We start from the raw sequence: 16,814 nt of genomic DNA, 5'->3' as shown, positions 1-16,814 counted from the left end.
TACGTGCGTACCACTACGACGGAGTAGTTTTGCCCCGCGCGCCGCAGTACCGAAAACAGCAGCCCAGCGCCGCGCCAGCTCCTACATGGACGAAAGCTTTTCTTCCTTCGCTGCCGCAAGTTGCGGCAAACCACGGCGCCCTGGCGGGCGGGCGGGCACGGCCATATAAAGCTCACGTCTTTGTCCCCTCGATCCCACCCACCAGCGCGCCAAGAAAACCAACGCGCAACCGCTGCTGACACTCGTCGCATGATGCACTTCGCACTCAGAGGCACCGCGGCCGCGGGGAGGAGGAAGGCCGCGCACGCCCGGTCGGCGAGCCATCCGTGCCACTTCCAGTGCCACCCCGTCCACGCGCGCCTCGACGCCGGGGTCCGCGCGCTCAGGGCATGGCCGTCGGCCTCCGCCGCGGACGGGCCATCGGGGCTGGCGCGCGTGGAGGCCGTCCTGGCCGTGCTCGGCGAGTTCCTCGCGCTGCCGCAGGCCGCGGCGGCCCTCCGCGACGACGCGACCGCCTGCGACCGGTTCCTCACGCTCGCCGACGCGTACGGCTCGTTCGAGCAGGCGCTGCTCGCGCTCAAGCAGAGCGTCGCGCAGCTGCGGGCGGGCGGCCGGCTCGGGGACGGCACGATGGTCGCCGCGTCGCTCCGGGCACGCGGGCGCGCAGAGAAGGAGCTGTGCGGCCTCGCCGTCGCGATGCGGCACGCTTCGAGGCACGCCGTGCTGGCGCCGGTGGATGCGGCGGACGGTGAGGTCGCCCGCGTGGTGGCCGAGGCGGCCGCGGCCACGGCGTCGGCGTCGGAGTCCATCTTTCTGTGGTGTGCGGCAATGCCTCCGGACGTATCGTCAGTGGTCCAGACGGTGCCCTCGAGCGCATGGCTGGCGAGGCTGCGGGTCGTGCCGGCGGCCAAGAAGGCAGTATCACTGCCAGAGACGGCGGCGGCGCTGGAGAGGCTTGAGGAACGCATTGGCGAGCTCGAGAGCGGGAGCGAGAAGGTGTTTAGTAGTCTGCTTCAGGCTAGAGTTTCACTCCTGAACATCCATAATACCTTGTACTTGTAGCCAAAGATTTTGGAGGACGTAGTGAATCTGTACGTAGCGTTGCATTGCATAGTTTTACACGTTGTTTCAGTTGGGCATTGTCACTAACTTATGCTTCCTGCACAATTATTTCCCTTCAACTTCATTTACTCGATGAGATCTACTCTAAAAACAAACAATGTCAATGGCTCAGAAAGAGCGTACGATAAGGAGACTATTTTTACTGGATAATTGTATCAAATATCCTTTAACCTAACTCACTCTTCAGTTTTCCATTGACATATAACCATCCTCATTAAAGGTAGATCTTCATAAAGTTGGAGATCTTTAGTACCGTACAAACTCTTGCATCTTTTACACAAAGAACTTTATAGGATCACAAGTGACTTCTTGTTGTGTAGGATGTGCTGGTCATCCCAAACTGATAAGCAAAGCAAATTTACTTGGTAAGAACTCCTTGGAAGCTTTCCAATAAGAACTCCTCTGAAGAATCCAAAGAAATACGCTCTCACAAGAATAAGAGTGTGCTATGACCGGTGGTTCCAAAAACAAGAAGGTAGCAACTTTTCTGTCACAACATGTGCTTTGTACCGCATTACTATGTTTAATAAAGCTCAAAATTTGGACCAATAAAAACTTTTTGTGTGGATGTGGTGCTTGATTGAATTGATATTCACTTGCTTGTTTGAGTGTGTTCTTAATTCACAAAAAATCTCCTACTCTCGTAACTCCTCTCCTTGATCCAAAACATTTCCCAATGATCATTGCCATGTGTATAGGACATAAAACTATTTTTATACAAAATTATTTTGTCCAAAAAGCATTTATTCAATTTAGGTTTCACCCCCCCCCCCCCCCCTCAATTGAGGTTTGAACTACAATTCCTCAAATTAGGGTATACATTTTACTTCAAAGATTTAAATTGGAACTTATTATCTATGAGACTTTCCAAAACCACAAAAAAATATTTTAAAAGTTAATTTCGTATTTTATTTAAATGCTTTTTCTAGAGGCCAAAAATGTCTTTTATAGGGGAAAATTATTTTATTGTTTCAAAAATATTTGAGAAAATTTAGGGAAACTCACTCGACATAGTTTTCACATATATGAGTTTGAACACATGGTCATGTTCAAACTATTGATCAAAACCCTCCAAAACACTTTCTGGATATTTCAAGTATTTGAAATATTTCTATAAGAAATATTGTCAAATAAATCCAAGAACATTCCAGAAAGTCTAGTACTTCTGAGAGGATGATCTTACCAAGTTAAATCTCAATCCAACTTATTTTGGCTCATCAAAGTACCCCAAAATCCTTTTTGTCCATTTCCAAGTTTGAACAACTTTATATTATCAAGTTTCTCCAAATGTTCTCAAAATTGGTCAATATGTTCAAAGTTCCTATTATTTCACCTACACAAAGTGGTTCATCAAGGAGAACAGGGAAGATTGATCAAAGCTTGCCAAGACCATTTATGCCCATTTCTTGAGTTAGAAATAATTGCACTAGCAAGTTTCTCTAAATGAGCTAAGATTCCTACCACAAGGTAATTTGATCCTAATGTTACATTCCTGTTAAATTTCACACTGAATGGATCCACTTAGCTAGCTCAAAACCAACACAAACACCCTGTGCTATTTACCAAACTTATTGTTTTGACCCCTTCTACTGTTATCCTTAAGCTCAGTTTCCTACAAGGGCTTATCCTAGTCATATTCTACCCCGAATAAAAATTTCAAGCCCATAGATCAATGATTGAGTGGGGTAAAATAATTTTTGAGGAAATCATTAACCGGTAGCTGCTCGGTTGGCTCACGAGTAGGAAATTAATAGGCTAATCGGCAAGCTAATCGGCCAATTAATCAAACAATTTATCAATTTATTGCCTACTTGGTGACCCAAAGAGTAGAGATTAATCGACAAGTTAACCCGTTAACCGGATGAACTCTTGAACGGGGGTTAAACCTCCATTTACCCCTCTAGACAACATCTTCTTCCATCTCTATCAACACTCCCTCTCTTCCAATGGCTCTCGAGAGCATCCCATGTCCATAGGCCTTTGTTTACACCCCTAGATCCCTCTGTTGGAAATATGCCCTAGAGGCAATGATAAATAGTTATTATTATATTTCTTGTTTAAAGATAATTGTTTAATATCCATGTTATAATTCTTTTGAATGATAACATAGATACATGTGTGGATACATAGACACAACAATGTCCCTAGCAAGCCTCTAGTTGGCTAGCTAGTTGATCAAGGATAGTCAAGGTTTTCTGGCTATGTGCAAAGTGTTATTGCTTGATAACTGGATCACATCATTAGGAGAATCATGTGATGGAGTAGGCCCAAACTATGAACGTAGCATATTGATCGTGTCGTTTTATTACTATAGTTTTCTGCGTGTCAAGTATTTGTTCCTATGACCATGATATCATATAACTCACTGGCACCGGAGGAATGCCTTGTGTGTATCAAACATCACAACGTAACTGGGTGACTATAAAGGTGCTCTACAGGTATCTCCGAAGGTGTCCGTTGAGTTAGTATGGATCAAGACTGGGATTTGTTACTCCGTGTGACGGAGAGGTATCTCGGGGCCCACTCGGTAATACAACATCACACACAAGCCTTGCAAGCAATGTGACTAAGTGTAAGTTACGGGATCTTGTGTTACAGAATGAGTGAAGAGACTTGGTGGTAACGAGATTGAAATAGGTATGCGGATACCGACGATCGAATCTTGGGCAAGTAACATACCCTAGGACAAAGGGAATGACATACATGATTATATGAATCCTTGACACTGAGGTTCAACCGATAAGATCTTCGGAGAATATGTAGGATCCAATATGGGCATCCAGGTCCCGCTATTGGATATTGACCGAGGAGTACCCCAGGGCATGTCTACATAGTTCTCGAACCCGCAGGGTGTGCACACTTAAGGTTCAGCGATGTTTTAGTATAGTTGAGTTATATGCGTGGTTACCGAATGTTGTTCGGAATCCCGGATGAGATCATGAACTGGAGTAGTCCGGAGACGAAGATTGATATATAGGATGACTTCATTTGGTTACCGAAAAGTTTTCGGGCATTACCGGGAATGTACCGGGAGTGACGAATGGGTTCCGGAAGTTCACCGGGTGGGGGGCAACCCTCTCGGGATAAGCCCAAAGGACTTATGGGTGGCGCACCAGCCCTTAGTGGGCTGGTGGGACAGCCCAATCAGGCCTATGCGCCATAGAGAGAAAACCAAAGAAAGAAGGATGGGAAGGACTCCACTTTCCAATCCTAGTTGTACTAGGATTGGAGTAGGAGTCCTCCTCCTCTTCTTGGACGACGCACCTTGGGGGCTTGGCCCTCAAGGCAAGTCCCTCCCCCTCCCTCTTATATATACTGGTGATTTAGGGTTGATTTGAGACAACTTTTCCACGTGCAACTCACATCTAGACACCATAGTTTTACCTCTAGATCGTATTTCTACGGAGCTCAGGCGGAGCCCTGCAGGAGTAGATACTTCACAACCACCGGAGCGCCGTCACGCTGCTGGAGAACTCATCTATTTCTCCGTCTTGCTTGCTGGATCAAGAAGGCCGAGATCATCGTCGAGCTGTACGTGTGCTGAACGCGGAGGTGCCGTCCGTTCGGCACTAGATCAGAGCGGATCGTGGGACGGATCGCGGGACGGTTTGTGGGACTGTTCGCGGGGCAGATCGAGGGACGTGAGGATGTTCTACTACATCAACCGCGTTTCTTAACGCTTCGTGCTGTGCGATCTACAAGGGTACGTAGATCCAAATCTCCTCTCGTAGATGGACATCACCATGATAGGTGTTCGTGCGCATAGGAATTTTTTTATTTCCCATGCGACGTTCCCCAACAGTGGCATCATGAGCTAGGTTCATGCGTAGATGTAATCTCGAGTAGAACACAAAGGGTTCTGTGGACGGTGATGTTCGATTTGCTGCCATCCTTAGTATTTTCTCGATTCGGCGGTATTGTTGGATTGAAGCGGCCCGGACCGACATTATTCGTATGCTTACGAAAGACTGGTTTCATCGCTTGACATGCAACCTCGTTGCATAAAGATGACTGGCGGGTGTCGGTTTCTTCAACTTTAGTTGAATTGGTTTTGACCGAGGCGGTCCATGGAGAGGTTAAATAGCAATTTCCACATCTCCGTTGTGGTTTTTACGTAAGTAAGATGCGATATACTAGATACCCATAGCAGCCACGTAAAACATGCAACAACAATTAGAGGACGTCTAACTTGTTTTTGCACGGTATGCTTGTGATATGATATCGCCAATGACGTGATGTGATATATTGGATGCATGAGATGATCATGTTGTAATAGTTAATATTGACTTGCAGTTCGATGGTATGGCAACCGACAGGAGCCATAGGGTTGTCTTTAAACTAACGTTTGTGTTTGCAGATGCGTTTACTATATTGCTTGGACATAGCTTTAGTAGTAATAGCATAAGTAGCACGACAACCCTGATGGCGACATGTTGATGGAGATCATGATGATGGAGATCATGGTGTGGCGCCGATGACAAGAAGATCGTACCGGTGCTTTGGTGATGGAGATCAAGAAGCACATGATGATGGCCCTATCATGTCACTTATGAATTGCATGTGATGTTAATCCATTTATGCACCTTAGTTTGCTTAGAACGATGGTAGCATTATGAGGTGATCTCTCACTAAAATTTCAAGATGAAATTGTGTTCTCCCCGACTATGCACCGTTGCTACAGTTCGTCGTTTCGAGACACCACGTGATGATCGGGTGTGATAGACTCAATGTTCACATACAACGGGTGCAAAACAGTTGCACACGCGGAACACTCGGGTTAAGCTTGATGAGCCTAGCATGTGCACACATGGCCTCGAAACACATGAGACCGGAAGGTCGAGCATGAATCATATAGTTGATATGATTAGCATAGGGATGCTTACCACTGAAACTATCCTCAACTCACGTGATGATCGGACTTGAGCTAGTCAAATTGGATCATGTACCACTCAAATGACTAGAGAGATGTACTTTTTGAGTGGGAGTTTAGCAAGTAATTTGATTAGTTAAACTCTAATTATCTTGAACATAGTCTTAGTCCACTTTGAAAATATTTGTGTTGTAGATCAATGGCTCACGCGACAGTCATTCTGAATTTTAATACGTTCCTAGAGAAAGCTAAGTTGAAAGATGATGGAAGCAACTTTGTAGACTAGGCTTGTAATCTTAAGTTGCTCCTGCAAGCTGGGAAGAAGGATTATGTCCTTAATGTTGCGCTAGGAGATGAACCACCCGCCGCGACTGACCAAGATGCTAAGAACGCTGGGTTAGCACGCAAGGAGGACTACTCAGTAGTTCAATGTGCAGTCTTGTATGGCTTAGAGCCGGGACTTCAACGTCGCTTTGAGCGTCATGGACCATATGAGATGTTCCAGGAGTTGAAGTTTATCTTTCAGAAGAACGCCCGGATCGAGAGGTATGAGACCTCCAATAAATTCTATGCTTGCAAGATGGAGGAGAATTCGTCTGTCAGTGAACATGTGCTCAAAATGTCTAGGTACTCAAATCGTCTAGCTGAGGTGGGGATTGAACTCCCACAAGAGGCTATGACTGACAGAATTCTTCAATCACTGCCACCAAGCTATAAGAGCTTTGTGTTGAACTATAACATGCAAGGGATGAACAAATCACCCGACGAGTTATTCGCGATGCTGAAAGTCGCAGAGTCAGAACTCCATAAAGAGCATCAAGTGTTGATCGTGAATAAGACCACTAGTTTCAAGAGAAATGACAAAAGAAAGAAGGGTAATTCGAAGAAGAGGGGCAAGCCTGTTGTGAAAGTGCGTTATATCGACTAGAGGGGGGTGAATAGGAGATTTTTAGAATTTCATCACTAAGGTAATTCCTTTTGAGGAAATTCCTCACTGATGACTAACTTACAACGGAAATAGTAAAGGATCAGGAGTGCAAAGTTTCACTACAACAGTTTTTCAGGATGAAGAATGTGAAAACAGATTGCACAGTAAGCAGGCACGCAGAAAACAGATGAGGATTAACGTGCGTGAAGAATTTGGGGTCGAGGAATTTCAGAGAAAGTCTTCAGCAAATTCTTCAAACAGTGACAGTGAAAATCATCAACACATAATCTGAGGAATATAAAGAGTTGAGGAATTAGAACCCGTTTCACAGCGAAGACAGTAGTTGATGACCCATGTACATCTGGTTGGAGCGGCTTGGTATTGAAACCAAAAGACACACAGTCCCGGGACACACAGTCCCTACCGTATTCTCCTTGGGCTAAGAACACACAGTCCTCGCCCAACACTCGTGGTAAGTCTTCAGGGTAGACTTCCAAATCCTCACAAACTTGGTCACCCGGCGATCCACAATTGACTGCTGGATTGCTCTAGACCATGACGCCTAACCGTCTGGACGATGCACAGTCCTCAAAGGTAAAAGGCTTCAGTCCCACACAGGAACAACTTCTTCAGTGATGCTCAATCACTTGGTTCTCGGTTTGTGGTTTGGTGTTTGGGGGTATTTCCTCACTGATGAATTACTCTCGAAGACTGTAAGGAATTTGGGTTGCTCTTATGACAAGTGTCAGTTTCTAACGGAGCAGCCAACCAGCTAATGGTTGTGGGGGCGGCTATTTATAGCCTGGGAGCATCCCAACATGATTTGACATTAATGCCCTTAACTAATATGACTGTTGGTGTGTATAAGACCAATGATGTGGCGTGACTATCGAAACGGTCGGGACCCTCAACTATGAGAGTCCTCATGTCACTCATATTCCTCACTTGAGGCTTTTGGTAGGATTAGGCGTGGGTTGAGCATCATGAGGAAATTCATTCCAATGTATTACCTCGACCCCCTTTAACAGTACGGTGTTCCTATTACTCAAGTGTGAAGAAAACAAAACAGAAAGAATAAATCTTCATGCTTCAAAGTCTTCAGATTGATTTTCTTCAGGACACACCGAATTCCTCAATTTCAATATCTTCATGAGGAATATCAATTTCATCGCAAATTCTTCGCGATTCAAATCTTCAGCTTCAGACCAATTTCTCCAACCGAAGATATACATTTTTAGGGGTCGATATTCATCGAATATTTCAAACTCCTCAGCGACTTATAGATCCTGTGTACACTCAAGAACACATTAGATACTTAACCTATAAGTCTTCAAACCACCAAAATCACTAAGGGGCACTAGATGCACTTAAAATCTCCCCCTTTTTGGTGGTTGATGACAATTAGGTTAAGTCTTCAACGGGAATAAACATATGAAGTGTAAATACTCATTTGAGGAATTTGAAATCAAGATTCAGAGAGACTCCCCCTGAAGATGTGCATATCTTGAGGATTTTGCTTTTCACAGCAAATGCACATTGATGATTTATATCATGGAGATCTCCCCCTCAGACTTGTAAATCATGCATACATATGACATATAGTATGAAGAAATTAAGGATGCATGATGACAAATGGTATCAGACAAATTCCAGCATGCATGCATTAAAATTTTGAGGAATAAGCATGCGAAGAAAAACGTTTAAAAGCGTCAGAATACCATCGGGGTTAAGTTACAACTCATTACATAAAACACTTCAGAAGAGCCAAAAGTTTGTAACTTAAATATAGTTAATAAGCCCCAAAATATCCCGCGTGAAGACTAACTCTCAAGTTTCTCCCCCTTTGTCATCAAGTGATAAAAAGGGACAAACTGAGGACTAACGCCCGTGAAGACTTTCACTCCTTGGCAGTTGATGAAGACGCGTGAGGATTCTTGGGAGCAGTCTTCTTCCTTGGACTGGTGGCAGTGTCTTGTTGTTCTTCATCAGATTCAGCAGTGCGGAATGAAGAAAACAAACTGTCCTCAAGGTCTGGAACTGGAATTGGCCTGAATTTCTTCTTTGGTGGCCACGACCAGTCGAAGTCTCGCACAAACTCCAATTCTTCAAGTTCTGTCGGAGTCTTCAGATGAGCAAGTGTGGCCCAGGTGCGATAAAAAACCTCATGAAGATAGTGATGGTTAAGCTTCACAGCATTCTGAGTTCCATTGAGGGTTTTCACAATGGCGCCGAACTGGCGTTTGACCCACTTGTGATTCCGATCCACCTTCTGGTAAAGACCGAGAAGAAGCTCTCTCGTATTCAACACCCGAGGAGCAACGGGACTTGGAGGATGGGTCTCAGTGACATCCCATGAAGAATAAGCTTCGGGCTCTCTAAACTGGCCATCAAGGGGCCTACGGCCTTCATCAATGACATACTTGCCTTTTTCCTTCAACAGGCTCGAAAGTCTTCTTGTTGACCCTTATAGGAGGCATATAACCAACATGGTTGTTGAAATCAGCGTGATAATTGATGCCTGACCTTGTTCTGATGAATCTCATGATCCATGGAGCATATATCTTGTGGTCAAAAGGACACATTGCATTGTTGGCCAAAGTCCTCAAGAAGAAATCATGGATGTTGATTGGAATACCGTGTATGATGTTGAAGAGGATATTCTTCATGATGCCTACGACATATTCTTCATCATCATGGCCCTTGATTGGTGCAAGAACGCTGCAGAGGATTCTGTAAACCGTCCTGGGTTCATATTTGAGCTCATGGATCAGGAAGGTTGTTCTTGGTGGTTGCCCTTTAGCCAAAGGCTTCATGAGGACTTCCATTATCTTGGTAGTTCACGAAGTAGCTCAATGGCAGGAGCCTTGAAGTGTGTTGTTTGCGTCATCCAGTCAAACACCCATGTGTTGATGTCTATGGGATCTCCTGATATGTGAAGAGTTGCATAAAATTGACGAATGAGCTCACTGTTCCAATCACATATATCTGAGTACATTGGGAGGAGTCCAGCTTCATGAAGGACGTTGAGGAATGGAGCAAGGCATGGTATTTCTTCAAGCTCAACATGAGGAATATGCCTGTGCTGGAAAATCTTGTTTCTTCCACACAGCACAGAGGCATAGTAATTGAGTTGTGTCCTCGTCCAAAACTTCAGATGCCTGATGCGAGGCTTGTCATAGGGATTTTCTCCGATGAAGAACATGCGTTCTTCAAAGAAGGACTCCTTCTGAAACTTTGGCCGCTTGGAGAACGGCTGACGCTGCATGGGATGAAGGTTTTGCTGTTGGACCCGAGGGGAGACAACTATTGCAGACTCTGGGTTGAGGACGAGAAATGCATTGTCTGGGTCTGGTGCATTTTCCTCAGCATGGTCCTCACGGTGAGGAATTTCATCAGCTTGAGCTTCAGGCTGAGGAACATGCTCTGGTTGCGCTTCAGGCTGAGGAATGGGGTCTCGTTGAGCTTCACGCTAAGGAATGTCGTCAACTGGAGCATCCCGTTGAGGGTTTTGCTCTGGAGGAGGAATAGGTTCATCCTGAGCCTCAGCTTGAGGATCTTGCTCAGGAGGAGGAGGAGTTGGGTCAGCCTGATCCTCAGGTTGAGGATTTTGCTCAGGACTGTGACTTTCATCAGCTTGATGATTTTCACTTTGTTCTTCCTCAGCTTGCTTGGTGACGGAGCCAGTTTCATTGGCTGGTGCAGCTGATCCTTGTGCAGTTTCTTCATGAGGAATGGAAGGTTGAGGACTGTCGTCAATGCGAATTTCCTCATCAGTATGCTCCCCAGATTCAGCATCCTTCATTTCCTCATCTGGCCCTTGCTCCCAAAGAGAACCATTTGGTAAGAAGGAGCGCTGTTAAGTGGCACAAGATCCAGAGGAGCATTTTCGTCAAGTGCTTTGAGGCGCTTGGCCTCAGTGTGTTCTTCTCTTGATGAAGCTTTTCTCTTCTTGGCTTCATTTTTAGCAACCCTTGTATTTTTCACGTCTGATGTAGACGGAGTCATTTTCTTCACCTTTGAAGCTTTTGGTGAAGGTGTTTTCTCATCAGAGACATTTTCATCAGGTGGCTTTGAGGAACCAGCTGGAGAAGAGTCATCAGCTGGCTTTGAAGCAGCAGCTGGAGCAGATTCATCAGCTGGCTTTGAAGCAGCAGCTGGAGCAGAGTCAGTCTCACCAGCTGTAGCAGATTCATCAGCTGGATATTTCGTGGTAATTTCCTCAATTGCCGGTTCATACACACTTCTTCCTTGAGGGCCTCAGCATGAGCAGTTTCATCAGCTGGTTCTTCAATCAGAGGCTGAGGAGTGGGTACTGGAGGGGTAGCCTTCTTGTTGTAGTTGTCAACAGCTTCAGTGGCAAGTTTGATGAAACTGCTTTTGAGACTTTGACGGTCAGAAAGCTTGGAGTACTTATCTGTCAAAGTCTTCAACTCAGCCTGTGTTGCCACCAGTGCATCAGGCGTCAGGTTGAGGAGATTCTGCCTGAGGAATTTCTCCTTTTTGAGCTTAGCAACCTTGGCATGTTTGGCTTGCTGCTCCTTCCACTTGGCCTCGTTGATGAATGTGGCCACCATGTGGCTGATGCCTGGGGGAAGTTTCAAATCATCAAGTGGAGTGTTGGGGTCCTCATACCAGATGTTGATGTAGTCGAGGAGGACTTTTGGGTCGATGGCCAGAGGAATGGAGCTGCCAGAAGCTTGAGCTACCCTCTCTTGCTTGTTTCTGATGAAGGCCTGCAGAGTGTCATCATCAAATTCATCACTACCTTCTGATGCAGAAGGAACCTCGATGATTTTGCTTGGGCTGGGTCTTGTTCCTCTCCCAGCAGTCACCTTAGTCTTCAAAGGAGTTGGTGAAGACTTTGTCTCCGAGCTTGTTGTAGATGGGAGTGAGGAGCTGGAGACAGTGGGAAGTGGCTTCACTACCGGCTTCTGTTCAGGTTTTGAAGCCTGTGGTGGTGCTGAGGGTTTTGGTGCTGATGCTGGAGCTGTTTTCTCTTGAGGCTTTGAAGCCTTTGGTTTTGGTGGCACAAACTTTTGTTGAGGAATTGTCGTACTAGAAGTCTCAGCAGCAGAGGAAGTAGCGGCAGCTGAAGCAGCAACAGATTCTTCATTGAACTTCCTCACAACAGCCTCTGCCTGCTTCTTGAGCTTTGACAAGTGTTTTGCCTTTTCATCAGGATAGTCATCAATTGTTTTGAGGCTTGAGGGGTGTGCTGCTTGATAATCTTCAAGTGGAGCCTGTTTGCCACGAGGCTTCAGAGCAAATTTCTTCGCGTATTTGGGAGTGACGAATCTGTACTCCTTCCACTCCTTAGCCCATCGGCGTTCTATCTTCTGAATCCTGATTTTTCTCTTGGGCATAGTTTCATTTTCATCAGGAGTGCAGTAATCCAAGTATATATCCTCAGGGATATCTGCGGCAGTATTCTGCTCAAGTTTCTTGCCTCCCTTTTGCTTCCTTTCATCCTCCATTTTCTTCAGCTGAGGATTTTGCTGATGAGATTGAACTCTTGAGGATTCTGATGAGACCTGAAGATTTTCTTCAAGAAACACTGCAAATGAGTTAATTTGATGAGAACCGAGAGATTCACCAACTGACATGTGTGTACCTGTGAACAGAGTATAGTTGCGAGGAATTTGGAGAGGTCATATGCGTTCTCAGATTTTAAGAAAAGAAATTTTTTGACAGTTGAGGAATTTGACGAGTGGTTGAGGAATTTGTCTAAGCATACTGTTCTTGGGTTCTAGAGTTGTACATATCCGAAAATTCGCACAACTGAGGAATCTCGTGAAAATCTTAGATGCTTAGTGAAGTTCATCAATAGTTTGGTGATAGGCAGTGTTTGAGGAAAAGAAACAGATGTATTCTTGAGGAAAAACAGATTTCACATCTTAGAGGTAAAATAGTAGATCAAACTTGGTGTAAAAATAGAGTTTTTATTTACCTTAGATGGCGCACACGAAGAACAGAGAAGAGTAGCAGTAGAAGCTCTTTCGGTGCGTGTCCAATGCGCCCTTACTCGGCAGCAGAGGACGGCTACGGCGGCGGCGGACGGTGATGGTCCGACTCCGGCGTGGTTTCGGCGACGGAAAAGTCAAGGCAGTGAAGCTCTTCTTCGCCGGCGTCGAGACTTCTAGCGGTGGCGCTAGGGTTTGGAGCTTTGCTGTAGCAGGAGGGCGATGGAGCGAAGAAGATTTTATGGAGGGAGATGGGGACATATTTATAGCCAGGCGGTAACTGTTGGCGCAAGGAAATCGGAGCAAATAGCCCCTGTCTCTACATCTCCGCAGGACACGTGTAGCTCACGAGAGAAGCGGTGGAAATCGTGGTTATCCGAACGAGGAAAGTGGGGTTCAGTTACTGTTCATTAAAAAAACATTTTTGAAGATTTGAGGATTTTGTTACAAAATCATCAGCTGACAAGGAGGCAGTGAGGTTTTCAAACAAAGTTTCAAGTAGAACGCATATGAAGAATTGAATAGACTGGGTGAGAATAGCATAGATGGAAAGTAGGGTCCGATCACATTGTCGGGACCCCGATCCTAAGCCATAGGAGTCCAGCCTGTAACACATCGCATCCCTTTGTGGTCTCACGCACGGTTAACTCCACGGCTGCAGCCTTACCTTAGCCGGGACCGTTTGCGTCTTTTGACTCACGTATGCGATAGTGTCGCTAGCAATCCAATGTCAAAGAACCCGGATCGACATGTCTAGTCATAAACCAAAGTGGCAGTACCGCACAAGGACAGGCATACATGACCCAACAAAGCAGGTGTCGGTCATCAGCGAATGTAGACGAGTCGTAGCAAGCTACAAGGACTCCATTACATCGCGTGACATTTCCCCAAAGAGGACAGACACAGCAGCTAAGAAGGACACATGCCGGTCAATCAATGTGTCCGGAGCAGTAGCGAACTACCAAGGCTCATTGGATCACAAAGGGGCATTTCCTCGTAAGGAGTGCTACTAAAGTTCACGACTAGGTAATCGAACCCCATACATATCAAGTACGACACACGTACGCATGGCATACCGATATGTATAGATACATCGATGGCATCACAACATAACCATAAACACACAAGCTTTATTTAAGAGGCTCGGAAGAGCCACACACATAATATTACACATTAAGGGTCTCACGACCCATAATAGCAGTCATTCAGTTACAAGCGAGCGCAAGAGTTTAAACTGTCTGAGTACAGACAGGGCAACTAGAAGGCACATGGCCTGACTATACTACAGATCCAACGTAGGTCTAGATCGTAGCTGGGACACCAGCTACTCGTCGTCGTCGATGTCTACGAAGAACCCTCCATTAGGGTCATTAGCAATCTCTGCAACATTTATTAAGCAAACATGAGTACGAAAGTACTCAGCAAGACTTTAGGATAACTAACTACTCATGCAAGGTATCAAAAGGTGTTGTGGGGTTTCATGCGGAAAGCCAGCATTTGACTCATGGCTAGACAACTTGCATTTTAAAATAATTTTGACAACTTGATTTCTCGCACACGAGTCCACTAACACCACAACAATACACTATCATGGAATCATTCCGTCTCCCTACAGAAATGCCGTCCACGACACTCACGCTTATCTTGGAAATTTTATGAGTAGCCATTGAAGTTATCTATGAACAACATATGTCTCCAAGTAGTCCATATCCGCGGACGCGGCTATTCGAATAGATCATAACCCTGCAGGGGTGTACTTCGTCACACACGCTCTCGCCACTTATCGCCATGTGCACGTCATGCACCTCGGCAACCTTCAAGCGGAAGCCCAGCGAGGGAGTCGGCCACGACCGTTAACCACACTAGTGCCTAGTCCAGGTTTATCGCCTATCTGAGAGTAACCCGTACGGAAGTCCGGCCGAGGTTTCTGCCACGGCCTCAAACGATGTGCACAGGGTTCCCAAGCTCACCATCCGGGTGCCACTTGGTACACCGTGCCAGTGCCTACCGCATCACGGCCCACCTCTCAGGTCAGCACCATGCACGGCCTCCAGCATTTCTATAAACACCAGAAACTACTTGCAACTCCTGGACCGAGTACTAAGCGATTAATAGGCCGAGCGGGGTCATATTTCAGGTCCCAACATGTGGTAGTATCTAGTCTTGGATTACATACACGGAACTCAGTTCCTAAGGACGGTTCCAATGAAACAACCCGCCATGTACTCCTACACAGCCTTTCACCGGTACCTTTACCAAATCAGGTTCAACACACAATCTTTGCTTACCGAACACATTCTCACAATTCTGCTCATCTCCCAGATGACAGACCATACACAACTCTAAGCATAGCATGCATAGCAGGATAAGGCACATCATAGCTCAAGCAACTACCAGGTATGCTAGGTTGCAAGGTTCGGCTATTTACTGTGACAAGGTTAGGTCATGCAAAGGAAGTGGGTTCAACTAACGTGGTAAAAGCAGTTGAAGCATTTGATCCTAATGCAATAAATAAGTGCAGGAGCAAGAACATGGGAATTATCGGGATGATCAAAAGGGTTGCTTGCCTTGTTGCTCAGAGGAGGAACGATATCCGTCAGACGGATATTCGGTGGAATCCGGGGGTGCGGAGCCTACCGAAACGAATGGCAACATTCAATAACAATCATATGCAAACAAAATGATGCATGAGTATGGCATGATAATGCAAAGTGACAAACTAAAATCAACATGTGTTAGGTTTGAAGTTGATTTGAATCACATTCGAATATCAATTCAAACGGGGTATTCTCGAATACCGATTTAATTGATTCGACCTGATGCTCAGATCAAGTTGATGTTAACATGCATGAGATGTCATGTTAGGGTACTGATTTGTAATTAGGACAGTGTGTGATCATGGCATTCATATTGAAATTTGAATATTTTCCAAATTCCATTTAAAGTAATTATAAGAATTGAATTATTCCTTATTCTACATGTTAGGGTTCTGTAACTTTTTCAAACATGGTTGAAAATAGCATAATCAGAATCCTTGAATTTTTCTGATACTTTTTCATATATAAATTATTTTCATTGGAGTTACAGATTAATTTCTATGATTTTTACAAGTTTTAGCAATTTCCTGGAATTATTTCTATACTGGAAATTCTCTTTATTGCATCAGACTGACGTCAGCAGGTCAGCCGACCTGTTCAGGTCAAACCTGACAGGGGGGACCCACTGGTCAGCCTCTCTGGAACTAATCCCGCGCTGACGAGTCCCTTAACTACGTTGACTTGGCCTTGGGCCCACTGTCAGCGAGAGATTAAGCTCCTAATCTACTGGACTAGCTTTGCCACGTCGGCCCCCACCGGAGCATGGCCGGCGGCGACCATGGGCGCGGCGGAGGGCTCGCCGGAGGGAGCTAGACTGCGCATCGGCCGTCGGTTTTGGGCGCAGAAAGGAGCTACAGGTAGCTGGTGCAACGCCGCATCTAGCGGGGGCATCAGGGGAAGCTATGGTCGCCGGGAGGGGCGCCGGCGACGAGCCGAAGCGGCGGCCGAAGCTCGGCCTTCTATGAGAGATGGCTCTAGGGCACGGGGAGGGCAGCTGGAGGGCTCATCACACTCCTGGAGGCTCCAGGAGCTCGATCCCTAGCTCGAGCGCGTGGATCAGACACCACAACGACGACGACGACATGACCGGCGGCGAGGAGCTCTCGGCCTTGGTGGGGAACGGGGCTACGATGCACGGAAGAGCGTGGGGCGAGAGGGGAAACAACGACGAGCTCACGGCGGTTCCGATGGTGTTGTTGAGGGGCTCGGGGGTGCGCCGGAGGGAGCGAATCGACGGGAGAGGTCCGGCGGCCGGAGGTGGAAGACGATGGCGTTGGGGGCGATGCAGAGCTCGGGGAAGCTTCGGCTTCTGCAGAGAGGACCAGAACGACGAGGCG

At 46.2% G+C, this 16,814-nt stretch overlaps 1 protein-coding gene across 1 annotated transcript; it reads left to right on the top strand.

The window, feature by feature from the left end:
• Nucleotides 1-203: 203 nt before the first annotated feature.
• Nucleotides 204-1,217, top strand: LOC123410434. Its single transcript, XM_045103382.1, has one exon. The coding sequence runs from the start codon at nucleotides 250-252 to the stop codon at nucleotides 1,060-1,062; it is 813 nt and encodes a 270-aa protein (XP_044959317.1). The 5' UTR covers nucleotides 204-249; the 3' UTR covers nucleotides 1,063-1,217.
• Nucleotides 1,218-16,814: the final 15,597 nt, after the last annotated feature.

This window comes from Hordeum vulgare, chromosome 1H (genome assembly GCF_904849725.1).
Source record: "Hordeum vulgare subsp. vulgare chromosome 1H, MorexV3_pseudomolecules_assembly, whole genome shotgun sequence".
NCBI classification, from domain to species: domain Eukaryota; kingdom Viridiplantae; phylum Streptophyta; class Magnoliopsida; order Poales; family Poaceae; genus Hordeum; species Hordeum vulgare.
This window is presented reverse-complemented; position numbering and strand designations above follow the sequence as displayed.